Below are 26,684 nucleotides of genomic sequence, written 5' to 3'. Positions count from 1 at the left end.
CAGTCAACAGAGTCTGTGTGTGTGTTAGTGTCTTTGTGTGTGTGTATCTCTCAGGTTGTCTCTGACTGGCTCTGTGGTTGTCTCTGTGTGCATTGAGCTATCATTGAGGTCTCCATTTGTTTGTATTGGAGGAGGATGTCACTCCTTCCTGTTCCCTGGCATTTCCTTTGCATGATACTTGGCAGGCTTTTGGCGGTTGTTGCTAGGAGTGGTAGCTAACTTGCTGCAGACCTTTGACTGATTTGACTGTCGAGCTTCTGTCAGTGAGGCCTGTACGAACACACTCTTGGATTAAGACTCCATTGTGTAGTTTTACCTGTGTGTTTGGTGATTATTACATCCTGCCCAACCAGAGAAACATGTTTGAAATAAGCGCCACCATGGAACATAGCAAAAACAGAATCTGGGAAATGCTCTTAAACATATCTGTGTGTGTTAGGGCTGTCCCCGGGGGGGGCGGGGATATATTGGTCGACCGAGAATCGTCTGCCCGATTGGTCAAAACTTTAAAACGTGTATTTTTTCATATATAGACACACCCTATGTGTTTGAATAATTTCAACTATATGCACTGAGCTTGTCTGATGCTTTAACCTCTCTAGGGTTTTTAAAAAACTTTATCTGAGCGGTAGATTTTGGCTTGTTTTTTTTACTTGGAATGTGATCTTGACTCAGAAAAGGTTGGTGACCATTGTCTTCGAGTGATGGACTGTACCATCCCTATGGCCTCCGCAATGGATCAGTCCACTGAGACAGGCGCAGATCAGACTGGTGTTTTGTGCACCATTGGATCAGTCCACTGAGACAGGCGTAGATCAGACTGGTGTTTTGTGCACCATTGTGATTTGCGACTGCTCGACGAGAGAAATCTCTGTGGACAAACATCCTTACGACCACACAATGGACCGTTCGACTAAATGGAGCCCGTGTTTGTGTACCTTTTCTGTTGTTGTCTGCCTAAATCTGAGTCTGTGTAACCTGAGTGTGTGTTAGGGTTGGGCAGTATGGACAAAATATCATATCCCAATATTTTTAACCAGGCTTGTGTGGTATACCATATATACCTCCCCCCACCATTTTTTCCCCCCTAATAACTTCTATTGAGCCAGTCACATGGTATGTTTGTTTACGAAGAGCACCGTGTAGAAAACATGTCGATCTTCAGTTGAGAAGCACAAGAGTGGTGATCAAGTTCCACTTGAAATGAACTACTAATGTTTGCCATCTATAAATATCTTATAACTATAAATTAACTATTTAAGATGTGCCAAATACATGTTCTCCAGTTCAGGGCTCCATCTATGCTTTTGGTTTGTTAATTTGCTAGCTACAAAGTGAAGGGGCTAGCTTGCAATATCAAGCTTCTTGGTTGCAGCACAGACAATCCATCCCCTTCTGGATCAAGTGTGAGTAGCCTTTTGAGATAGTTCTACAACTCTATGTCCTGGGTTGTCTGTCCTTGCATTTAGCTTATGTTCGTTAGTACTTTGTTAGCATTTTGTTAGCATGTAAAAAATATTTGCAGGAGGATAGGGAGAGAAGGCTCAAGTAGCAAACGGAGTAAGCTAAAAAAACAGAAACTGACTTTTTACATTAAACAAATACTGTTGTAGAAGGTAAAGTAAAAACCCAAACCAGTTCATGCATCAAAACTGGTATATAGTACGGTATTACACTGTGTGTGTGTGTGTGTGTGTGTGTGTGTGTGTGTGTGTGTGTGTGTGTGTGTGTGTGTGTGTGTGTGTGTGTGTGTGTGTGTGTGTGTGTGTGTGTGTGTGTAACCTCCCTGTTGCTCTTATATCTGTATAGGTACGGTTCAGCCCAGCGCCCCCTGCTGGCCTACGAACCTCATCTCAGTCTGGACATCACCTCTAGTGGAGAGTCCTCCTCGGGCTTCACCAGCCAGGACAGCACTATGGAGCGCTGCAAGACAGGTACACAAACATATATCTATAAAAATACTTTAAGTGGCTAGCTTGCTTTGTGCATGACAAGTCATTTTTCCAACATTTGTTTATCGACAGAATTCCAGTGGGTCAGAGGTTTACACACACTAAGTTGACTGTGCCTTTAAACAGCTTGGTAAATTCCAGAAAATTATGTCATGGCTTTAGAAGCTTCTGATAGCATCTGATATCATTTGAGTCAATTGGAGGTGTACCTGTGGATGTATTTCGAGGCCTACCTTCAAACTCAGTGCCTCTTTGCTTGACATCATGGGAAAACCAAAAGAAATCAGTCAAGACCACAGAAAAAGAATTGTAGACCTCCACAAGTCTGGTTCATCCTTGGGAGCAATTTCCAAACGCCTGAAGGTACCACGTTCATCTGTACAAACAATAGTACGCAAGTATAAACACCATGGGACCACGCATCCGTCGTACTGCTCAGGAAGGAGACGCGTTCTGTCTCCTAGAGATGAACGTACTTTGGTGCGAAAAGTGCAAATCAATCCCAGAACAACAGCAAAGGACCTTGTTAAGATGCTGGAGGAAACAGGTACAAAAGTATCTATATCCACAGTCAAAACAAGTCCTATATCAACATATCCTGAAAGGCCGCTCAGCAAGGAAGAAGCCACTGCTCCAAAACCGCCATAAAAAGGAGGCTTGCAAGCCGAAGAACACCATCCAAACCGTGAAGCACGGGGGTGGCAGCATCATGTTGTGGGGGTGCTTTGCTACAGGAGGGCCTGGTGCACTTCACAAAATAGATGGCATCATGAGGGAGGAAAATGATATGGATATATTGAAGCAATATGTCAAGACATCAGTCAGGAAGTTAAAGCTTGTTCGCAAATGGGTCTTCCAAATGGACAATGACCCCAAGCATACTTCCAAAGTTGTGGCAAAATGACTTACGGACAACGAAGTCAAGGTATTCGACTGGTCATCACAAAGCCCTGACCTCAATCCTATAGAAAATTTGTGGGCAAAACTGAAAAAGTGTGTGCGAGCAATGAGTCCTACAAACCTGACTCAGTTACACCAGCTCTGTCAGGAGGAATGGGCCAAAATTCACCCAACTTATTTTGGGAAGCTTGTGGAAGATTACCCGAAACGTTTGACCCAAGTTAAACAATTTCAAGGCAAGGCTACCAAATACTAATGTGTATGTGTATGTAAACTTCTGACCCACTGGGAATGTGATGAAAGAAATAAAAGCTGAAATAAATCATTCTCTCCACTGTTATTCTGACATTTCACATTCTTAAAATAAAGTGGTGATCCTAACTGAACTAAGACAGGGAATTTTTTCCTAGGATTAAATGTCAGGAATTGTGAAAAACTGAGTTTAAATGTATATGTAAACCCCCGACTTCAACTGTACATATCCATACACACACACAGAAATAGTCAGGATTAAAGAGAGTCAATTGGAGAGGGTCCAAATCGAACTGAGTTAGACATCAGAAAAGAGGCTTAAATACTGACTACCCCAATACAGTGACCACACACACACACACACACACACACACACACACAATGAACACGTAAAACATAACGCTGGCCTACATACCACACCTGTCACTACATTAAACCTTTGATGCGTAATGGTGTGTGTGTGTTCTCTGCCCAGAGCCCCTATGGCATGTCCCAGCGTCATCGTCTCGGGGGCAAGGAGGAGGAGGGCAGAGGAGACCCACCCGACAGGACGTCCCAGGGAAAGACTCCCCCAACAGACACTCAAAGGTCAGATATAACTGTCCTCTTTTTTTTTTTAGAGAGAGAGAGAGAGAGATTTTATGCCAGTTGCTTTTCTGTGTATCTACCGTCTCTCTCTCACCTCATCCCCCTCTCTGTAGGGTGAGACCCAGTACTCCAGCCACTCCAGCAGTAACACTCTCTCCAGTAACGCGTCCAGCAGCCACAGTGACGAGCGCTGGTTCGACGGGGCCGGGGGGGAGAGAGGAGGCCCGGGGGTATCCGGGGGTTGCCTAGGCAACCTGGCTGAACCTGACCCCGACCCCCTCAGTAAGGGCGGCTCCAGCGACAGCGGCATCGATGCCCCCACCCTCTACAACACCAAGCCCGGCGGTCGCCACGGAAACCAGTCCAGCCAATCACAGAAGCCCCTGCACTGTTCAGCAACCTATAATAGCGGGCTGCAGGACGTCTCTGGGGTGAGGGGCAACGGAGTCGAGGGGCGGAGACTAGAGTCGTCACCTGTATTACCTGCCAATCAGAACAAAGGATACCGCACGCGTACCTTCCCTCCTCCAGGATCCAACGTGGAGAAGCCAGACTCATTTAAACCCAGGTACAAGAGAGACACACTGCTTATACACTCCAATGCAGTTTAGCTTTAAGTAGTGGTAAGAGAGTGGGTAGGACAAAGACCGGTATGTTTTGTCCACACAGGCATCCCACCCCTCATACTGAACGTACCGAAACACATCAGTGTGTAATCCTTATGGGGGTCATGTATGGGCCAGATGTGCCACCCTTGCCCTACATACACATAGGCCAACATATTTAGAGTTCAGCTACTCTTAGAGGGGGATTAAAGGATTGTGGGTTTAGACCCCCAGTTCCATCACTCCAGTCCCCCAGTTTATATCCAGTCACTTCAGGGGAACAGGACAGCACACTGGCACTCTGACACACAGAGGCACCCATCACACAGTGGGACACAACAAATAACGTACAGGTATGTAGTCTAAACTGTGGTACAGGAGCTTAGGAAATGGGGATAGAGACGTGTGAGTGTTAAGATGGATGGGTGGAGGTGTTGAGTGACGGTGGGTTGGATGGACATTTTGTAGATGAGTGGTTGCTTGAGTGATTGGGTGGATGGTTTGTTGGATGTATGTCCAGAGAAAGCCATGATAGCTGGTCAGGGATATTCACAGATGTTGCTGCTGGTTGGTTGGTATGTTGGTTAAAGTGGCTTTTGGTGGAAATGGGTCAGGAGAAAAAGGGGATTTGAGAGGTGAATTCCACCTGCAGCTGTTCTGCATGATGTGTGGTTTGTTGTGTCAGTTATGTATCCCACCCTGAATGGATCCATCAACTCAAGCATATCTCTAAACCTGTTCATCATTTATATTGACTTTGTTATGCATGTAGACGGCTAGATCGGTTTATGGATTTGAGCATGTGTTTCTCTGTACATTAATGCCGTGCGTCTGTGTGTCGTCACAGGGCCTGCTATACACCCCAGGGTTACAAGACCCCTGCAGCAGAGAAATCACGGCCGGTCCGAGCCGCCACAGTCACGCCTAACTCTGCTCTACTCAGCTCCACCCCTCTGTCCAGCTCCGCCCCCAAGGCCTTATACAGCAAGAGCAGACTGGGCGCCTGGCAACCAGACGACAACGCCCCCTCCCGTTCAAACACACCCACTACCTACAGCTCTGACAGTAACAGCAGCAGCAAGAAGTGAGTGAGTGAGTGAGTGAGTGAGTGAGTGAGTGAGTGAGTGAATACACTGCCATTCAAAAGTTTAGGGTCGTTTTTGTCCATTTAAAATAACATCAAATTGATTAGAAATACAGTGTAGACATTGTTAATGTTGTAAATGACTATTGTAGCTGGAAACAGCTGATATAAAAAATAAAAGGAATATCTACATAGAGGTACGGCGGCCAATTATCAGTAACCATCACTCCTGTGTTCCAATGGCACGTTGTGTTAGCTAATCCAAGTTTATCATTTTAAAAGGCTAATTGATCATTAGAAAACCCTTTTGCAATTATGTTAGCACAGCTGAAAACTGTTGTTCTGATTAAAGAAGCAATACAACTGCTCTTCTTTAGAGTAGTTGTGTATCTGCAGCATCAGCATTTGTGGGTTCGATTAAAGGCTCAAAATGGCCAGAAACAACTAACTTTCTGCTGAATCTAGTCAGTCTGGATGGAATAGCCTTAATTTGTCAGAACAAGAATAGACTGACGAGATTCAGAAGTGCTTTGTTTCTGGCCATTTTGAGCCTGCAATCGAACCCACAAATGCTGATGCTCCAGATCAGTGTGTGTGTGTGCATTGAGATGCACTGGTCTACCGTGGCACTACCAACACAAAAGCCAAGCATCACACCACTATGTTAAGCCATGCTCAATGGGACAAGTTGTGTTATTTAACCTACATTATATTCCTGCTGTGTGTGTGTGTTCAGACAGGTGGACGTGAATTCTAAGAACGTGTTCGGACAGCCCCGTCTTCGAGCATCGCTAAGGGACCTGCGGTCTCCACGGAGATCCCACAAGAGCACCGTCGAGGACGACCTGAAGAAACTCATCATCATGGACAACCCTGGAGAGATGCCACAAAGAGAGACGGTGAGGGACACACACAGTACACACAAACCCAGTATATACAGAACCAGTCAAAAGTTTGGACACACCTACTTATTCAAGGGTTTTTCTTTATTTTTACTATTTTCTACATTGTTGTATAATAGTGAAGACATCAAAACTATGAAATAACACATATGGAATCATGTAGTAACCAACATTTTATATTTTATATTCTTCAAAGTAGCTACCCTTTGCCTTGATGAGAGATTTGCACACTCTTGGGATTCTCTCAACCAGCTTCATGAGGAATGCTTTTCCAACAGTCTTAATGGAGTTCCCACGTATGCTGAGCACTTGTTGGCTGCTTTTCCTTCACTCTGTGGTCCAACTCATCCCAAACCATCTCAATTGGGTTGATGTCGAGTGTTTGTGGTGACCAGGTCATCTGATGCAGCACTCCATCACTCTCCTTCTTGGTCAAATAGCCCTTACACAGCCTGGAGGTGTGTTGGGTCATTGTCCTGTTGAAAAACAAATGATAGTCACAGTAAGCGCAAACCAGATGGGATGGTGTATCGCTGCAGAATGCTGTGGTAGCCATGATGGTTAAGTGTGCCTTGTATTCTAAATAAATCACTGACAGTCACCAGCAAAGCACCATCACACCTCCTCCTCCATGCTTCACGGTGGGAACCACACATGCGGAGATCATCTGTTCACCTACTTTCCGTTTTACAAAGACACGACTGTTGGAGCCAAAAATCTCAAATTTGGACTCATCAGACCAAAGGACGGATTTCCACCGGTCTAATGTCCATTGCTCGTGTCTCTTGTCCCAAGCAAGTCTCTTCTTCTTGTTGGTGTCCTTTAGTAGTGGTTTCTTTGCAGCAATTTGACCATGAAGGCCTGATTCACGCATTCTCCTCTGAACAGTTGATGTTGAGATGTGTCTGTTACTTGAACTCTGTGAAGCATTTATTTGGGCTGCAATTTCTGAGGCTGATAACTCTAATGAACTTATCCCCTGCAGCAGAGGTAGCTCTGGGTCTTCCATTCCTGTGGTGGTCCTCATGAGAGCAACTTTCATCATAGCGCTTGATGGTTTTTGCGACTGCACTTGAAGAAACTTCTGAAGTTCTTGAAGTTTTCCGGATTGACTGACCTTCATGTCTTAAAGTAATGATGGACTGTCGTTTGTTTTTGCTTATTTGAGCTGTTCTTGCCATAATATGGACTTGGTATTTTACCAAATAGGGCTATATTCTGTATACCACCCATACCTTGTCTGATTGGCTCAAACACATTAAGAAGGAAAGAAATTCCACAAATTAACTTTTAACAAGGCACACCTGTTAATTGAAATGCATTCCAGGTGAAGCTGGTTTAGAGAATGCCAAGAGTGTGCAAAGCTGTCAAGGCAAAGGGTGGCTACTTTGAAGAACTCAAATATTACATATATTTTGATGTGTTTAACACTTTTTTGGTTACTAGATGATTCCATATGTGTTATTTAATAGTTTTGATGTGTAGAATAAATTTAGAAAATAGTAAAATAAAGAAAAACCCTTGAATGAATAGATGTGTCCAAACTTTTGACCGGTACTGTCCATACACATATACACCCACACACAACACACTATTTTACACATACACACCCCAAACTTGCTCACCCACAAACATACTACCCCACGACTAACCTCCCTCCCTTCTCTTTTCAGTCTCCTCGACACACTCTTCAGCGCACGTTCTCCGACGAGTCTCTGTGCAGCGGGCGCAGGGATGCCAGCTATGCCAACTCTGCCCCCCTGTTTGACCAGGGTACTCCCAGCGACCTGCTGTTCACCTGCACCCTACCCACCCGGCGCCATGCACACTCTGCCAACCACATGCCCAACAAGAAGGGTGAGTGGGGCCACAGCTTGATGTCATTACCTTCTCACTTCATTGTATCCGTACATAATGATGGTTTATCAAGAAGCAAAGTTTATCACGTGACATCATCATGAATGCTAAGACTACTTAACTTGCCCCCCCCCCTGCCTGGCCAGTCCCTCTGTCTGCATCGGAGCTGTCTCTGACAGAGGTGAGGGATAAGGTTCCCCCCCTGAGGAGGCTGGACCCGGGGCTCATGCCCCTGCCTGACACTGCCTGTGGCCTGGAGTGGGCCAGTCTGGTCAACGCTGCCAAGGCCTACGAGGGTGAGTGTGAGTATTCTGTGTGTGTTCAGATATTTGCGAGAGACATTTTGTTTGTGTATACATGCAGAGAGGGAGACTCACCTCAGTTCCTGACACCTGGCTCCCTCTGGTCTCCTGCCACCACAAAGCTTCTCACAGCAGCTCCAGCAGGCACAAACACATACGGCCCCTATTGACACATGATCCTGGGCCTCAATTACTGCCCTAGCCCAGCTAAGCTGCTCCTGGCTGGGCTTGATTGTGTGAAATGTCCCTGGAGACCTTGTGAAGATAGATAGATAGAGAAAAAAATCAGCATTTGTAGATTGGTAGCTGATTGTGAATGGGGAAATGCAGCATTGTAACAGTGTGTCTCTGTGTGTTTTTTACAGTGCAAAGGGCAGTGTCGCTCTTCTCGCTCAGTGAGCCTCAAGTTGGGGTTCCAGACATGCGGCCGATCAAGAGTCCAATCCAATTCCAAACACCTCAGACTCCACGCACTACCCCCACCTTCGGCGGGTAAGTCTCTGAGACGCACACACACACACTTCGCATGAATTCACAAATATTCACACACACACGACACCAACTCGCACACCCAAGATTCACGCACAAGCTCAAACAATCACGATCCATAGACACTGCCACGGACGCACAATCTTAAGTTCACGGCAGTCACAGCCGATTAGGAACGTTTCGTCTGTTTGACCCTGAGACTCCAAATCCTAAACCCGAAATGTGAGTGTATAAAAGCACGGCCTACTCTTGGATTTCCCCATTTCCCTTTGGTCAGGTCAACCTCACCTGTCACATGTAGGGAACCACCATCCCGTAGTTAGCTGTGGTAGTTACACATGGATCAAACCAGTTACCAAGGGATCTCTGAACACCTTCTGTCGTGAACAAACAGTGGAGTGTTTGAGTTACAGCAGTCCGGCCGGTCAGCTTGTGCTGTCCCAGGGCATAACTACAACCTATCACTGAAACGGCCTTTTGTTTCCCGAACTAACCTACTGCGTCGTACGGTCCTGATGAACTCTGTTGTTCTGTTGAACACACACCTTGATAAACCTGTCTGCCCTACCTGCTACCTAAACCCAGGTGACAGTGTTGAGTTAAATGTCTTTGTGTGTTTTCAGGGATGAGGTACCCAACGCCCTCTCGGGGCGACTGTACAGCCTAGAGGTGATGCTGAAGCAGCTCAACACTGACCTGGAGAAGGTACCGTTTACACCAGAAGCACATTTAGTCTCAATGCTAATTTATATGGCTGTACCTCTGACGCAGGTAAGAACTGAAACTGATAATAAATAAACTCTTCCGTCCCTTTCTCTCTCTCTCTCCCCCACCTTCCCCTCCCTCTCTGTCCCTCAGGAGAAGAAGGACAAAGTGCACCTGATGGCTGAGATGGCTAACCTGCGGCAGAATAACCAGCGGCTGCAGGAAGAGAGCCACTCGGCCAGCGAGCAGCTTCGCAAGTTCAGCATGCTCTTCACCGACACCCCGCAGAGGAAGTGAGCTCACACCGGACACAGGAAGTGACCTCGTAGAGAGCGTGCAAAAGCATTCGCAAAGAGGACATGTGACCTAAACCGGGGGGGGGGGGAATAGAATCAGCCACAGTGAGTTTCATGCGTGGGGAAATGAGTGGGGAATAGATTTGTCAGTGAGTCTGGTTAGGTATGTGGAAGACATGGGCAGTAGAGAAAAAAAACGAATGCAAGTAAGTTAAGGTGTAACATTATGTACAAGAAAATGTGTAACTTTTAAGCATAAGAGGGGGAAAGAACCCCCCCACCCACATTCTTACGTTCTATCCTCCACCTGCTGCTTCTGTCACATTCCAACCACACTATCTCCCCTACTATGGTAGGGGAGAAGAGGAGAACTTACCCCTCCACCACTCTGACCTGCTTTTTGGGAGAGGGACCTGCCGTTACCCCCGCCACCCTCTCTGTGGTGCACCTCCTACCCCCAGAATCCCTGCCTCGCTCTGGGCTGGACGGACACAGGGGCTACAGAGAACCAATGGATCCCCATTGGCTCATCTGAAACCGAATTGCCTAGACAGAAGAGCCTGCAAGTAGACACGCCTATTTTTTTTTTACTCCCGCACACTGCACAAGCCGACTCCCTCAGGCTGTGCACCCAGAGGAAATCCTTCTCTGTCCCTGCTTGTAGGTTTTTATTTTTTGTAACTGAGGTCTTATACACTCCTGCGTCAGAGCAGAGCCAATAATGAGGAGAGCTTTTATTGAACTGTAGAACACAAAGATCGCACGGCGAGGCCTAATACTCTTCCTGAAGCGAATCAGCCAAAAAAAAAGGACTCCAACTCCCAAAATGCTCTGGGAGACGTGTGTTATAAAAGAAAGGTACTGTACTTTTGCCTGTGTGATTCAACATATAGCTTGAACACATGTCTATTGTACTGATATAACTGACATAATGAGGTGTGTAACTCGTGAAGGTGTGTAGGGTACAGCAAATACTCCCACAATGCATTAATCGCACAAAATGGAGAGCTCTGGCGGTGTTATTTTTTACCCTTCGTTGAGTGTGTGATAGGCTGACACAGGGCATTTCAGTTACGAGCAAGCTATAATATGACAAGGTACGCCAGTGATATGAGACGAGCCTTCTCGTTCAGTTTATGAAACGGAATATAGTGCCATAAACTCAACGATAGTATCTCAATGTCCATTTTTGGTTAACAATCCATTTGAAAGGTATTTACAAATATCCAAGCAGTATGTTTTACAATTTGTAGAATTTGCATATTTCGTGGTTTTTGTTTTGGGTACCAGCTGCGGGTACACACCTGTGTGCATTTAGAAAAGACTCATAGAAATGATCTTTAAACACTGTAGCCGTTCGTGTGTGTGTGCGCGTGTGTGTGTGCTAGAATGAAGGGGTATTATACATTAATTTAGCTAACAGACAGTCCTAGTGTCTGTAGAATCAAACTCAACAATTTATACACAACTGTGAGACCTTTGCTAAATGACGTAAAACGGAAGTAACTTAGCTTGGGGTGGTGGGTCTGTGTGAAACTTGTGGCCATTTTGTAAAAATGTCCATCTGACAGGAATACAGTCAAATAAATCAACACAAATACACTATATTCTCACTAGCTTGGTTATATTCTTTACAGAAAGCATTTTTCTTACAGCTTTGTGTCTTTGTGTCCGTTGTTTGTTATGAATGTGGGATAAATGGAGGGGAGCGTGGAGCTGGCAAAACCAACGGTGGGGGTTCCAATTCTCGTTTGGGCCACATCCATTCCCAAAAATTATAAAAGGGTCTGCTGAAGGAGCATATGACTATTTTTGTTCCAGTAAACGTAAGCCCCGAGCACAGTTAAGTACCCTTTCATCACAGGCCCCCCTTTTCAGGAACCTTCTGCCCTGCCTCAACTGGAATCCTTTCTTACCCTCACTACTCTCAGGACCTTTCAGACACCCCCTTTAAGAACTGTACTATGTATTGTTTTGTGTGTGGGCATGTACCTGAACGGTGTCAACCCTTTTGTGGCTGGATCAGTGGACATTCACACGCATGTGGCACAAAACACACTACTCAACACTGCCCCCCCCCCCCCACTCTTTCAAAAACATCTGTACATTGTTGAGAGACATTACGTTTAGATAAGAGCAACATGTATACAGACATCTCTGTCTCCGTTTCTCTTCATCTCACCATCTCTGGTATTTGCTCATCACTGCCTCATCCACAGACGCTGTTGTAGTCTGCCTCCCTGTGTCCTGTGAGCTGCCCATCCTCCTCCAGCCAGTTAAATCATCTCGTCTTGGGCGAAACCAAGAGCAACTGAAACAACCCTACACACTCATGTTATCACTGAAGCTCAGAAAATGTGCTGTGATGTTGTTATCTTCAATGTCTTAATCTTTATTTTGTTTATTAGTGTGTGGAGGGGTACGGGTGTTTTGAGGATTTAGTTTTGATATATTTGATTTGAAGCAAACTGCAGTTCTACATGTTGAACATAGCTCGGTGCATCGATGTTGCACGTGCACAAATCAGAAACGGTAATACCGAAATGTTATGTTATGTTTTAATATTTGTATAATTTATTTTTGGCCACTTTTGCAACCTGAAAAAGACAAAATAGTGAAATGAAGAGGGCACGGTGTTTTTTATTTCTATGTATTGCTGTTTGACTTTTAAATCTTTGTTCAAGGCTGATTTCTATGATGCTGTATTGTTTTTATGATTTAAATAGTTTTTCTGAGTTGGTGCGTTCCGCATGAGGCAATGGAGGGTTCTTTATGCATCGACGAAAACTTACGGTTGAACGTTGTTTTTCTGGGGGATGTTGTATCAATGACTGTACATTTAAAAGTGTAAATTGTTTTCATTGTTTTATAAGAACATATATAAAAATTTAAAAAATCATAATGATGGAATCATTTTTTATCTTTCCTGGCAATGGTATTTAACTTATTTGATCACATTAACAGGTTGTGGGTCTGCTAGAGTTGCTGGCATGTGACCTGGGGCGTACAATGTATCGACTGAATCCTCAAATGAAACACTGAATGGAACTAAATGGAACAGGAATGCGAGTGGATAGAAGGGACAACAATGTGGTGCGTGCTACGTCATCGGCTGACAGATTGCAATAACGTGTACACTGAACAAAAATAAGCGCCACATGCAACAACTTCAGCGATTTTTACTGAGTTACAGTTCGTATAAGGAAATCAGTCAATTGAAATAGATTCAATTAGGCCCTAATCTATGGATTTCACATGACTGAGAATACACAAATGCATCTGTTGGTCACAGATACCTTAAGGTAGGGGGCATGGATCAGATAACCAGTTAGAGTCTGGTGTGACCACCACTTGCCTCAACACATCTCCTTTACATAGAGTTGATCAGGCTGTTTATTGTGGCCTGTGTAATGTTGTCCCACTTCTCTTCGGTTGCTGGATGTGGCCGGGAATAGTAACACGCTGTCATACGTCAATCCAATGTCTGGGATATTTTATTTCAGCATATGAAACATGGGGTCAACACTTTACATGTTGCGTTTATATTTTTGGTCAGTAGTTAGCTGATACGTTAAATACCTATCGGCTTTGTAAGATCTGTCAGGCAGGGACAGCGCCTTTAAAATAAACCCTTGCCTCAACGAAAACCTGGATCCAAAAAAGCAAGTTGTTTTATCAGTGGATTAGATGTTTTCAGTTGAGTGAGAGGCTACAGAAATTACAAACCATGGCAGTTACTGCATAAATATATTTAAATATATTTGAGAACAAAATATTTTCGATAAGGAAGAGTAGGTTAACCATCTACAGTCATGATATCGATAAATGTTCAACTCCCAATAAAGCTGGACAGTAGAACTCGACTCTTTCCTGTCGCCAACGCCTCGGGGACAGGTCACCTTCTCTAACATCATCGCGACCCTTGACCCCGGGGCCCCTCGCAGGCTGCTACTGACCTGCCACTATGACTCAAGTCCTGCCCCTGGACCCCCGTGTCCCTGCTCTCAATCAGCAGATGTCCTATTATGTCTATCAATTTATTTCTAGGGACCGCATTTGATATCTATTTATCAGTTTAGTCGGTAAAGGAAATTTTTATGAGAAATGGTCAAATGTTCAAAGCACACCCATCCCAAGTTGGCAGCAAACAAAATTCCGTAACACAACGAGCCCTAACATTGTGGTCATAACCTTCCATCAGTGTCTGATTTCAGGCAGTTTACTCAGAAACACAGAATAAAGACTGCAATGGAAAGAACAGAGATGCTGAGTAGCTGGGTTTCTCTCCCTGCTCTCTGTCCCCTCTCTCTCTCTGCAGTGTAGAGTATAAGGTGCTGACTGTAGCCTTGCAGAGAGCAGCCCTGTTGTTAGTCGCAGAATCCTCTGTTTAGCAGTGCCCCCCCCCTCCCCCGGAGACAGATCTTGGTAGTCACACAGCCAAACTGCGACATCATTGCAGCCTCACACAAAGAGACAAATCAACTGCAGGAGTGACGTTGTTGCTGGGAAATGAGAATTGAGATGTGATGAAATGTTGCCTTGACTTGGTTACCAAGAGAATTCACCCCTCTCTCTTTCCCATCTTCTGCTATTAAACACGACCACCTCCCCCTCCCTCTCTCTCTGCAGGCATCTGCTGTAACCCTCCAGCTAGTGTTTTTTGACAGAGAGGAGTCATTTGAGGAGTGGACAGCCAGACTCTACGGATCGAGGTACCTGGAGTCTTTATTCTGTGTTTCTGAGTACCTGGCAGAGGGCATGGCACACACACCAACCTACTGCAGGCTGTGGTGACAATCAATTACATCCCCTTCCTGCATTAAGGTGAGAGGGTGTGCTCATATACAGACAGACACACTAAGACTGCGTCGCCTCAGCTGATGGAATTTTGTCTTATGAAATACTTTCAATCCTGCATGTATTTTTTTCATTCACACCAACTCAGGTGTTCATGTGCTTCACGTCACTGCCACCCCCTTCCCCCTGTTCTGGTACACACTGGATGACACTGAGGAGAACATACACCAGCCCACAGTGGAGAACCTCGCCTGGGCTTCTAACCATAAATCAGAACCAATAGATTACCTAGAAACCTTTTAACCAGTGTAGGAAATACACAGATGGGATTGGGGACAGTTTTGCCCTGACATTGCAAAAGACTAAGGGCAGATGGAGGTTCCATCCACTGAAACCAACAGACTCGTAGGTGCGTTGATCTGAGAGCAGAACTACCATCAAGTTACATTGCTAGATGTTGGCAACTTGGATCACAGAAAACACTTGATGGTACACATTCATGGAAAAAAACTGGAAGATGCCTTTCTCTGAAATATATTCTCAATTGACATTCTTAAGGATAAAGACCACACTGACTTAAACCTTTTTTTAAAATCCTATATAATCATGATCATCAGTTGTGATTTTTGCCAACAATTGATTTCTGTGAATGTCAGATTTGAGACTTGGTTTCGTGCAGCAAGCTCACAGATGACATCGAAGGTTATATTCACAGAGCATGGCAGTGACTGAAAACTTGCATATGCATTACTTCTCCCCAAGAGGTGTCAGGCATGTCTTGGTTTTAGCAATGGAGTGGTATTTTCATCAGTATCATTCAGCACATCTTGCCAGAGTGCTGCGTTTTAAACATTGTGTCAATGATTAGGTGACAACTTTTCTATTAAACTGCATTTTATTTTTTCAGATTTAAAACACTTAACAATTTTGGATACAGGGTGTCACTAAGTTACTAAAAAAAGATAGCTCTCTCTCACATTTCTGGCTAGACAACTGAATAGTATTGCCTCTGAAGTGAACATACTATACACAATGGCTCAGGTAGTGGAGAGATTCAGAGTTGTCCCCCACCCATATGGCTCAGGAGGTGGGGGTTGGGGGCAGGAGAAGGGGGGACTGGGGGTGCCTGGAGATGAAAGGTCATTGTCAGAGGACGGGTATGCTGCTCCTGGGTTTCTGTTGGAGCCAATAAGTGGTCCACAAGCTTCCTGTTCCCTGAGAGGAGAGAGAGCACATTTCAGTTCTCTGGTCATGCCAAAAGAGGGCAGTGGTGGTCCACAGCAAAATGAAATGTAATACTGTCCTAAAGCAAAAACAGAGGGTTGACTGCCAGACAAACATTAGAAATTAAAGGAGGGATGAACATTTTCTCGTGAAACGTATTCGAGGGAGAGCAGAGAAGGTGAAGACTCACCCGGTAGTACCGTGAGCTGCTCGGTCCCGTTGCCGTCTGTTCTTGAACCAGTTGCTCACCTGGGTGGTGGTGAGACCGGTGGCGGCTGCAAGCGCTCGTTTCTCACGTGGTGAAGGGTACGGTTTATGGTAATACCACTCGCGCAGCACACTCCGGGATTTCTCCTATAAAGAGGAACATTCACTTCAGATTGATGAAACAAGTAGGATAATGATTTAAAGTTCATGGTAGCCGTAAGAGGCCTCTGCTCATTTCCTTTCCTTCATCTGCACCGTTCAGTACATTTGAAGCAGACAGAGTAAGACACTTTAGACTTGAGTTCCAGGTAGAAAAGTCCTTTGGTCTTGACATACACCATCTTGACTCCACAAGAGCCTTCCTCCCCTCATCTTTTTTGTCTCGTCTAAACTCGAATGCAACACATATGTTATGGATAGCTTAATTATGGACCAAGACCTATCTATAACATATTATGTGACATTTTGGCAACATGTCCCTAGAGACTTAGCTTAATTATGGACCAAGAGCCCCTAAATCCCTAGGGACATTTTGTTGCAAAAATGTTCTGAAGCAGTAAAATATTAAATATTATTTATATTAACTCAAACGTAGCAGATTTAATTCACTGTACCTTGAAGCAGTAGCTAGTCTCCTCTCCATCCCAGATGGTTCTTGGCAGGGGAAACTTACGGCGTACGCGGTACTTCCCCACAGCCCCAAGGGGGCGCCCTCTCTGGCACTCAGCCTCCAGGTAGTGTGCCCTCAGCCAGAGCTGCTGCAGCAGGGGGTGGCTGCGATTGGAGAAGGGGAAGCCCTCCAGGAGGGCGTAGAGGTCCGAGAAGCGCCCCAGATGGAAGGCCACGGCAGCCCGTGCCTTCAGTACGCTCTCCAGACCCCCCAGGCAAGAGGAGGAAGAGGGGGGAAGAGTGCGGAGGAAGCCAGTCAAGCTCTCCATGCGTCCACTCTGCAGAAGGACCTCGCACACACACGCCACTTGTTCTGCCGAGAAGACCATTGCCACAGAGATGGAGCCCACGCACGACGAGAGGTCAAAAAGGTTAGTTGGCCTACCTCTGTGACCTTTCACAACTCTCTGAAGGGAAATGTTTTAGCGATAGCTTGAGAGCCTGTAGAGAATGTTAGCTGCTGTCGGGTGAATAAGTCTGTATGAATGTGTATATGTGTGTGTATATATATATATATCTCCTTATTCATACCCTGTCTCCGCCCTGGCAATGTTGAACTCAGGTAACCTGAGAGCATGGGGGTTACAAAAACAGACACACCTGATTGGGTACACAACAGAGAAAGCATTCATCCAGAGAGAAAGCAGGATTGTGTTGTTCAAACAAGCGTATTTAAATCTAATTTACTAACCAAATTGCAAAAGCGCTTCTAACGTGGTTTGGTAGTGTAGGCACTCAATAGTTTGTTCCCCCATGACCCATAAATCTCACATGGGAGATTTAAAGAGAAGCATTCACAAAAATCACCCCAAAAACAAATAAATGTTGTTTTCTTTATATAGTTTATTAGAATATCACAAAACTGCATATAAAAAATTAAATACCTTTCAGTACAAAAACCAACCTCAAATGTTTTTTGTTTTTTTAATCTAATAATCCCTTTACTCACTTAAAAAGTACATTTAAAAAAATATATACATCTTTGGATAACTCAGCTGGAGGTTGTGTGTGTGTTACAAATTCCTGCACCTGACACTAACAGCCATTGGAGCACCACACACTAAAAAAACACTACATGTAGACAAGTGGGATACACAAACAAAAACACACGTTCCCTTTAGCCTCCAACTCATGCACTGTATCGTATGGAAAAAAATGCCTTAGAACCAACAAAACATTTCCAAACACCGATGATTTTTTTTTTTTTTTACTCAACATGTAACATTCCTTTGATGGGTAATTCACATCCTATTCAGATTGTAAAAGTGTATAATATCATTGGAGAAGTGGTGATTATCATTAGCTACACATTCTGAGACTGTACAACCAGCCATCCCCTGGGAAGGTCCATTGATGCTTTTTCCCTTTGTCCATGTGTTCTACTTCTACAAGGACTGCTCGTTTTGTTCCTCTCCATTCAAAGTATTCAAAGTTACTACTAGAAAATTATTGATACATGCTTCAAATACATGCTTTAAATACACACAGAAAATAACCAAAAACACACAAATATAAAAACACAACAGTTGGGAGTGACACTGAAGAATAGCGTTGTTTTACTGTTGGCCAGAGAACTGCCATCTGTGCTTTGGTTATGGAGAGATGGCGAGTACTGTATGGCGAGAACAACTGCACAGAGTCTCGCTGGATACCATTCCATTCTAGGAGACCTGTAACCTGCTCTCAGCGCTTCATGACTCACTGTTGCTGATATCAGGATAGACAGAGGCTGTTTGAAACTCAACCTAACCAGCTAATTCGACCTATCCCGTCCCTTCAGATCGGTGAGTGCAATTCGTGAAGAACAGAGAAAAGGCAGCAGGTTTTACAAAATAGAATCTGGCCATCACCTTTAGGCGTAAACATGACACGGACGAAATGTGCAAAACGTACAATGAGGAGGGAGTTCTCAATGGGGATTATGTCATGGTAGGCGTTAGTGATGCTAAAAGAGCAACGGCCGTACAAACCAAGGGCGCCACGTTACGTTTCTCTGGAGTTCGCGAGGGATACGGGTTATTACAAGTCATATTCGACATCCACGTGGGAAGTTGCTTGTCTCAATGGTGCTTCATTTTGTGAAGAGTAGAACACATTCTTCACTTTGAAGATCCAAAGGCAGTAAAACCCACACTGGCCCACCAACCTCAGCAACTAGATAATAAGGCACTTATTAGGTCGAGCTCAAACCCATAAAAGTAAGATCAAATAAAAATAAAATTTAAAAATTCAGACAATTTGTAGTAGTGTACGATTGTGGCGCAAATATCGCACCATGTGGTCAAGCAGAGTGTGTAGTGTATGAAACCTGTCTTCACTAAAGCTTGGTCTATCCTAATTAGACTGGCTTACATATGTAATACATGTCACGTGGTCATATTTACAGAGGACCATGCATTGATTGCAGAGAGTCAAAAAATATATGTTTTCAAAGAAAATCCCAGGTGACTCCATTCCCTCCTACAGACCTCAGACGTGACAGAGCTTAGCATTGCATGCCAACCTGTAGTTAAATGAGGAGCCTGTGCCCTTTGACGTGGTGACACTGCTGACAGAGAGGAGTACACAGTCCATCTCGATGCTAGAGTGTTCGGGGGTTTCTGGTGTCACGGTCAGCCCACTTTCTGTTTGCGTTCACTGAGGCTAAACTGTGCAATACTCAGCAGCACCAAAGTGAGCAGCCATTCAGAACCACACAGTCCAACTTCAACAGGACTTAATGCTTGGCTGCGTCTGCATTTGGCGGAGTTTAGAGACTTAAACAAGAACCTGGCCGTGGCGTACCGCTCAACCCAACGCCAACTAAAACCCAAGGCATTCATTCCCTTGTAGTACAAATAGTCTTGGCTGAAATGGGCACGTCTGTGCATAAAAGCCGCAGAATGTCCTTAGAAATTAACTTGATGCCGAGTAAAAGGAACCGTGCCTTGCTTGGAGAGTTAAGACTTTCACTCCCCACGGTTGACTCAGCTCCTCCATTTTGTGACACAGGAAGGGCTCTTGGCTTATGGGAGGCAGATGACAACAGTATAAGAGTTCTAAAACTGTGGAAACCAAGCAGTGGACAGTTGTGTAACATAAATCAGGTAACAGGCTAGCCTATATGCAAGGCCATCCTCCAGGTCATTCCATGTTGCGTACAATCAGCCTATCCCGTGACGGTTTATCCAAAAGGATCATCGCCTAGGATTTTTTTTTGTCAAAGCACATTCCTCATACGAGTCAAAGCCAGTCCACTCTTCAATGAAACCTATCCAAGGGAGCACTGAGGTTGTTCCGTAACATGTAGTCTTGCTGACTGATTTTATGGTGATGTGGGTTGTGGAGGGGGACTGGGACTGGATTACAGCCCCAACTCATCATCCACAGGGACTGATTGTAGCTGGGTGAGGATCTTGGGCTCTCCATCCATCTCCTCTGGGTCCCCCAATGGCGACACCCTGTCCACATCCTGTTCTGGAGAGGGGCTCCCCAGTAGCAGTGCCTCGCCTCCAGGTAGGCCCAGCAGAGCCGGATCCTCGGGACGATCCCCCTTCCCACGGACGTCAAACATAGTCAGGCTGGCAGAGGTGGAGAGGGGGACAGGGCTCCAGGTGGTCTGGGAGAGCTGAGTGGTGGGGGTCACTCCGCTGCACATGGGGCTGAGCGAGAGCATGCTCTCTGGGGTGAGGGCATTGGGAGGGGTGTGGGTGGCAGAGAGGTCCAGGGTGTGTAGGGAGGTGGTGGAGAGGGTCTGGTTGGTGGGGACACCCATCTCATGAGTGCAGTAGAGCGGAGAGTTGATGAAGCAGAGGGGGGACGTCTGGAGGGTGTTGGAGGTTGAGACAGAGGTGGAGACTGGGATGAGGGTAGGTGTAGGGTGGATGACAGGGTTGAGTGTGAGTCCGGGGCCTACTCCGTTGGTGGGGTGGGTAGAAGCCTCAGGGACGGGTTTCATGGGCAGGCTGCCGAACTGGATGCCAGCCGGGATAGTTAGGATCAGCTTGCCGTTCTGGTAACTCAGGATGGGGCTTCCACCATAGAGGAGATTCCCTACAGGACAGAGGAGAGGTGGAAGTAGAGAGGAAGTAGTAGTGAAAAAAATATTTGTTAGCAGTTCATCAACAACATTGAGATAGCTAAATTTGTCCTAAAAAGCAAATGACTTAGGAATAGGTCAGACACAGAAGATTGACTGCCGATAGCACAGTATGAGGCTTTCCTTATCTCGCTAGAACAAAAGACAACCCTTTACGTACCGATCTGATACTGACGAACCTGCCGTTTCAACACAACTTTCATCTGAGCCAATCAGAGTGCATGGAACCCCTGTGGGGGATCCGAAAAGGCAACTATGGGTAGCTGCAGTCCAATATGGCGACCGGAATATGGGCGAGTGGATGCATCGATAGGAGTGGGTGTATGGAAAGCGAATCAGATAACTGGGCAGATTTGTTGCCACTCAAGACCATTTTGCGTGGCTGATTGGGCTACACGACGAGTCAATAAGCCGGCGATAGGGGCACCAGTGTTGTATGGGCTTACCTGCAGACCCGAGACCAATATTTGGGAGTTTTTGCCCGTGATACCATGGTTGTGTCACCAGTGGTAGCTAACATGGCCTCCCCCCCTATGATTTTATTTCAAGTAGGATAGCAAACCTACACAAGAAATAACTAATATTGATACGTGAAAATAAATGCTATGCAATAGGGAGGGCATGAACGGAAACACAACCGGGACACAGTGCCTTTCGCTCCTGCTTGACCAGCAACGGCGTAAGAAGAAGCTACCTAATATCAGGGGGACAGTCAGTAAGCACGCGCATATAAAACGCACCAAGCAACAGTACACCCCTCATCACTTTTAAATTTAAAAAACAAAATCGTCAATTAGAACTGAAAATGTACAATTATTTATGGAAAACTAACAGTGAAATCAGACTCATCCTCTGGCTTCACAACAGAAGTTGAATCTCTCGCGGTATTATAGCTCTAATGTACGGTAGCAGCACGGTAAGAAACGGGAGGGACAAAACAAACACCACTCAATCAAAACCACCTAACCTATGGCAGAGTGCTTCACACATCCACTCCTTTCCACACGCCCACTACTTTCCTTTCTCTGAAAAGGAGTGTGTCGACAGAAGACAACAAAAACTTTTTTAAAAAGGCACAAGATATCCGCCCCACGTTAGCTTGCCAACTAAGCCAGGCAGTCACACAACACTTCATATGAAACACATGGGGTGGTAAGTGCAGCACAATGCACACAACATTAGCTGCTTTACCAAGCTAGCGATCATGACTCAGTTCCGTTACATTACACATAAGAGTCATTGGATGAAGGTGTCTTCTGTACAGGGGACTTTGATAAAGAGCCCAGATGCTCAATCTAAACATTGTCACTCATGGTACGGATTTGGAAGTATAAGGAACCGTATATTTCATATCGGCAATAAATAACTTTAAAAAAAAAAAAAAAAAGTTCAATTGATACACAACTGGATAGGGTTAAAGTTAGTGTTTCCATATCTCCATGTTACAATGCTTGTTTACAGAACAAGAGGCGACCACCTGCGCTAATTAGCCATTTAGCATGCTCCAAACACCCGTGTGTAAGTGTCACTCGGGAAGTGAAGCAGGAAATGTAGTGCCGTCGGATGGAGGCGCACACACAGCTGTATGGATTTGGACAAAATTGCTACAATAAGTAGATTTTTTTATTTGAAGGGTTCTTTCTCGCTGATGAAAGATAAGGGCCATGTGTTTCGAAAAGCGGTACTGCAAGCGATGATTTGACGTTTCTAAGTGTTAAAAACACAGCATTCTTCACGGGGTAGTCGTGGGCGACGCTAATGACTGAAACTGTAGGGAGAAGTCAGAATGCTGCCTAGAGTTTGAGCTAGCAAGATTAATTATTAAATGTTATTCACTCTCCATTATCCCATATGGCCAGTGCCAGTTCCCTTGCTAGCTAATTTTAGCATCACCATTTGCCAGTTAGCAAACGCCAAACAAAGCTTAAAGAAAAGCTACTGCCATCTTGTGTTTTGGAGTGTTCCAGTGATCTGATCAGCAGTTGATCGATATGATGTGAACAACGTAAAAGTTGACTGCCGACACTACCTATCGACAGTCGTCACCGTGTATCCGAGTCTTAAGTTACCTGGCGAGGCGGAGGGGAGCTGAATGACCCCAGAGTTGAGGAGCTGGACACTAGGAGCCATGCTGGTCGGCGGGCCTACAGTCTGGAGGGGTCCCAGTTGGTTTATCCTAAAGGGCCCCTGAGGCATCCCACCTCCAGTGGCCGAGGCTAGGATCTGGAAAGCACCTCCAGATAGAGAAGGGGTGGCCGGGCCGACCTGAGAGAAGGAGAGTTGTCCCGCGGAGGAGACAGGCACCAGCTGGGGCAGGGAAACCAACTGAGCTGGGGTTGTCTCTTTGGACTGGGAGACAGGAACCACATGGGTAGGGGAGGAGATGATCTGGGGATGGCCTAGTGGGGACTGGATCTGTGTCAGAGTGGGGATCGTAGCTGAGGTCTGGTCACCCAACTGGAGTGTGAGTCCCTGGGGGAGCTGTCCATTGGTGAGCTGGGACAGGGAGAGGATGGTGGATCCCGCTCCCAATGTAGAGGAACCAGTATGATGCTGGGGGAGGGATTGGGCGAGGTGGGGGGCAATGTTCAGAGGCTGGTGGCCCTGGAACTGGGAGAGGGTGCCCTGGGGGAGGGAGGAGGTGAGGGGGGGGACAGGAACTAACTGGGGACACTGGCCTCCAGGGTTGTGTTGGACCAGTTGGGATACAGGGACACCCTGGATGGAGGGCACCACCTGAGGCAGGGAGAATACCTGTGGGCTGGAGTAGCTGTAGGATGACACCACCTGGCAGATGGAGCTGGAGGGGGTGAGCTGAGAACCAGCTGTGGCAAACACAACATACTCCCCCTGCTGGTTGGGGAGGCTCACTACAGGGCTGGAGATGACCACGCCCGGGGATGACTTAGAGACCGGGAAGGTGTTGGAGAGGTGGCCATTTTGAGTCAGAACCAGGGAGGGGAGGGAGGTGGGGGAGAATGTTGAGGGGGAAGACAAGGAAGAAGAGGGGGAAGGAGAGACTGTCTGGATGTCCTCGGCTTTGAGAACCATCCCCTCTGGGACATTGATGAAGTCCAGGGTGGGGATAGTCGAGGGGTTCGTCAGGCTAACGCTGTCCATCTTACCGTCCTCTGTCAGGGGGAGGGAGATGACCGAGCTGGGCTGGGCCTCCATGGCTGTAACCCCCTGGCCCTCCAGACCCATATCCTGCAGAACCGCACTGCTTTTGGATATGACTTGCGCTCCATTGAAGAGCAGAGGCGAGTTAGCCGATATTGGGCTGAGGGTAACCGTGTGACCATCGCTCAGTGTCAGCCCGTTGATGATGACGCCACCCCCTGCCCCGGAGATCAGGGAGCCCCTATTGAGGAGTAAGGGGTGGGAGGCGGCGAGGAACCCACCAGCCCCGTTGAGGAAGATCTGGCCCCCAGTGCTGCAGGGGGTACCAGAGAGGGAGATGATGGAGGCTGCGGAGCCCACAATGTCCTCTAGTTTGTCTGAGATGTCGTCACCCTCATCGTCTGTGCTGTGGTTACCATCGGACTCACTGAGAAAACACAGGGGAGGAGCAGAGGAGGACGATAAGGTGAGTGAACCGTGGGGGGAGTGAGACAATGAAAAGAGACAGCTTATGGAAGAAGAAGGGGTAGTAGAGGGCAAGGATTGCCCAATGGAATGGGGGAAAAAAAGAGGGGAAAGGGGTCAGAATGTTACAATACACATAACGTATGGTAAATCAATAACCGTCAGTGACAATCTCTCCTTTGATCCTATCGTTGACACCGTATTGTGATGTGTATGTCCTGAAATATCCTGGTGCACTGAAGCAGTGTGGGTCACACAGAGAACAATGGACAACTGATATACTGTCCCCAGCCACCACAGCCCCCTAGATATAAGATAAAGACTGGACTGCATTCTGTTTTTATTTCTCCACACGTGGGAATAAAGGACATCAACAACTGACACACGAAAACCCCAATTTCCTGTGTAGCTTTGGAAACTGCCAACTTCCCTGGCCAAAACTAGCATACTGTATGTAACCTATACACACACAACAGTATAACAAATATATTTAAAAAATAAAACATTTTAAAAAGTAATGGGTTTTTAAATGTGCACGCCAAACGGAGCACAGGAGAGCTGAAGACATTTACGGTTTGAAATATATTATTTTCTCCTTTTGTTCCCCAACACCTACACCATTTCCTCTCTCTTTCGGTCTCTGTTCCCCCCCTGCTCTCCCAGCGGTGCAGGGCCTCGGGAGCGCGCAGAGGTCCGCCGGGAGACTTTGCGGTGCAGAATTTCAGGAAACTTGAGCCACAATGGGCGCCCGGATCTCACATTTCACAACAAAGCAACATGCTCTTTCTCCCAGTCGTGCTCTCTACGACATGTGTGGCGTTATCACAGTCAGAGTTCATGCGTGCTGTCATTCATAAACATCAAATCAAAGTTTTTGTCACGTGCGCAGAATACAACAAGGTGTAGACCTTGCACTGAAATGTAGTTATTGCAGGGATTGACGGAATTTGATTTAAATATGTCGAACATGAACCATACAGTTGAGATAAACCACACAGTCGAGACCATGGTTCAGAAAAGTCTGCATCACACAAAATATGTTTGCAGCACTAAAATAATATTGCAGTCGACAGATCCATATATGTCACAATGCTAGGCTACTTTCTAGCGCTCACTCTTACCTATCTGATCAGGAGAATTTCGGTGAACATTGTGTGTCAAATGAATCAATGTCTTAGTGTGTGCCGTGTGCAGCAGTATGGGCTATATGTACTCCCATAGTCTGGCTGCCTTGCTAAAAATAAACAGCTCTGCAAATGACACCGTACATAAACAATTGTGTTCATTATAAAACGAACCATATTGACATAGATGTTTGACACGCAATCGTGTATGGAAGGTTTTAATGGGGTATTTGGTTACAAATGTAGAAAGGAATGTATAGCCTACCTTTTGCTGTTGGTACCAGACGGGGTTCGGTCTCTCTGCCGTCGATTCTTGAACCAATTGCTGACTTGCGTGAGGGAGAGTCCAGTCACATTGGCCAAGTTTTTCTTCTCGTCTGGAGTGGGGTACCTGTTGCTTTTGTAACACTCTTTCAGTGCATTGCGAGACTTCTCCTTGAAACAATATACCGTTTCCTCTCCATCCCAGATTGTTTTCGGCAGGGGAAACTTCTTCCGAAGGCGATACTTGTCCACGGCGCCCAGGCTACGACCTCGGGACCTCTCCGCCTCCTTGTAGCGCGCCTGCAAGTAGAGGTCCTGCAGGAACCCATGGTTGCTCGGGTGGAAGTCGTGGCTTTCCAATATTGCGTACAGCTCCTTGAATTCTTCCCGGTGGAAAGAGACCAGTGCCTGGGCCTTGAGCAACGTCTCGTTGCCACGTAGCAGCTCGGCCGAAGGAGGGATGGTTGATAGGAATCTCCACAGGCGATCCACATTGCCTGCCTGTAGAAGGGCTTCGCACAGACATGCTACTTGATCGGTCGAAAAGCTAAGCGCCGAGTTCTGAAAAGTTTTTAGCAATTGTTCCGAAACTTCATCCGGATCCGTCTCCTCTTTCACCGGAGCGGCCTCTTGGGTAGGATTCTCCGTGCTATTCTCAGATTGTTCTGCAGACTCCAAAGACAAGGAAGCCATTTTTAGTTAAACTTTTTTTAAATTTTAGTTCCTCCCCTGCGCGCGCTCTCTCGCCCATTCTCCGTCGACGAGTGTCTGCCACAGCTACACGCGTCACGCACGCCTCTAACC

The 26,684-nt window shown here is 46.1% G+C and overlaps 3 protein-coding genes across 4 annotated transcripts in view; 1 reads left to right on the top strand and 2 right to left on the bottom strand.

Moving 5' to 3' along the window:
* Nucleotides 1–12,686, top strand: part of sipa1l3 (signal-induced proliferation-associated 1 like 3) — a 100,644-nt gene extending 87,958 nt beyond the window's left edge. The window contains exons 14-23 of one of the 2 annotated variants that reach the window (XM_031796107.1): nucleotides 1,810–1,934; nucleotides 3,580–3,692; nucleotides 3,806–4,260; nucleotides 5,145–5,381; nucleotides 6,118–6,280; nucleotides 7,957–8,140; nucleotides 8,287–8,436; nucleotides 8,808–8,934; nucleotides 9,555–9,636; nucleotides 9,790–12,686. In XM_031796107.1, coding sequence (XP_031651967.1) covers nucleotides 1,810–1,934; nucleotides 3,580–3,692; nucleotides 3,806–4,260; nucleotides 5,145–5,381; nucleotides 6,118–6,280; nucleotides 7,957–8,140; nucleotides 8,287–8,436; nucleotides 8,808–8,934; nucleotides 9,555–9,636; nucleotides 9,790–9,933 — 1,780 coding nt within the window. In that variant the 3' untranslated portion in view covers nucleotides 9,934–12,686. Of the gene's footprint in view, nucleotides 1–1,809; nucleotides 1,935–3,579; nucleotides 3,693–3,805; nucleotides 4,261–5,144; nucleotides 5,382–6,117; nucleotides 6,281–7,956; nucleotides 8,141–8,286; nucleotides 8,443–8,807; nucleotides 8,935–9,554; nucleotides 9,637–9,789 lie in introns of both variants that reach the window. The other variant, XM_031796106.1, reaches the window with a different exon arrangement.
* Nucleotides 12,687–15,605: 2,919 nt separating this feature from the next.
* On the bottom strand, nucleotides 15,606–17,312 carry LOC109908886 (homeobox protein six1a-like). Its single transcript, XM_020507647.2, has 3 exons — nucleotides 16,775–17,312; nucleotides 16,144–16,307; nucleotides 15,606–15,944 (listed from the first exon to the last, which is right to left on the bottom strand). The coding sequence occupies exons 1-3, from the start codon at nucleotides 17,156–17,158 to the stop codon at nucleotides 15,767–15,769; spliced, it is 726 nt and encodes a 241-aa protein (XP_020363236.1). The 5' UTR covers nucleotides 17,159–17,312; the 3' UTR covers nucleotides 15,606–15,766.
* Nucleotides 17,313–17,842: 530 nt separating this feature from the next.
* LOC109908887 (homeobox protein SIX5) lies at nucleotides 17,843–26,684 on the bottom strand. Its single transcript, XM_020507649.2, has 3 exons — nucleotides 25,882–26,684; nucleotides 22,977–24,454; nucleotides 17,843–20,861 (listed from the first exon to the last, which is right to left on the bottom strand). Exons 1-3 carry the CDS (start codon nucleotides 26,571–26,573, stop codon nucleotides 20,173–20,175), a joined length of 2,859 nt encoding a protein of 952 aa, XP_020363238.1. The 5' UTR covers nucleotides 26,574–26,684; the 3' UTR covers nucleotides 17,843–20,172.

Source organism: Oncorhynchus kisutch, linkage group LG18, assembly GCF_002021735.2.
Source record: "Oncorhynchus kisutch isolate 150728-3 linkage group LG18, Okis_V2, whole genome shotgun sequence".
Taxonomy (NCBI): Eukaryota; Metazoa; Chordata; class Actinopteri; order Salmoniformes; family Salmonidae; genus Oncorhynchus; species Oncorhynchus kisutch.
This window is presented reverse-complemented; position numbering and strand designations above follow the sequence as displayed.

Bases quoted from the DNA above. Each gene is read 5' to 3' on its own strand.
- LOC109908886 (XM_020507647.2), bottom strand. From the start codon at position 17,158: ATGGTCTTCTCGGCAGAACAAGTGGCGTGTGTGTGCGAGGTCCTTCTG. The intron at 16,308-16,774 runs GTACAGTGAATT...TCCTCTTTATAG, and splicing joins AGACTAGCTACTGCTTCAAG to GAGAAATCCCGGAGTGTGCT. The intron at 15,945-16,143 runs GTGAGTCTTCAC...CTCTCCTCTCAG, and splicing joins GCAGCTCACGGTACTACCGG to GGAACAGGAAGCTTGTGGAC.
- LOC109908887 (XM_020507649.2), bottom strand. From the start codon at position 26,573: ATGGCTTCCTTGTCTTTGGAGTCTGCAGAACAATCTGAGAATAGCACG. The intron at 24,455-25,881 runs GTAGGCTATACA...GTGTTTTCTCAG, and splicing joins TCTGGTACCAACAGCAAAAG to TGAGTCCGATGGTAACCACA. The intron at 20,862-22,976 runs GTAACTTAAGAC...TCTGTCCTGTAG, and splicing joins GCTCCCCTCCGCCTCGCCAG to GGAATCTCCTCTATGGTGGA.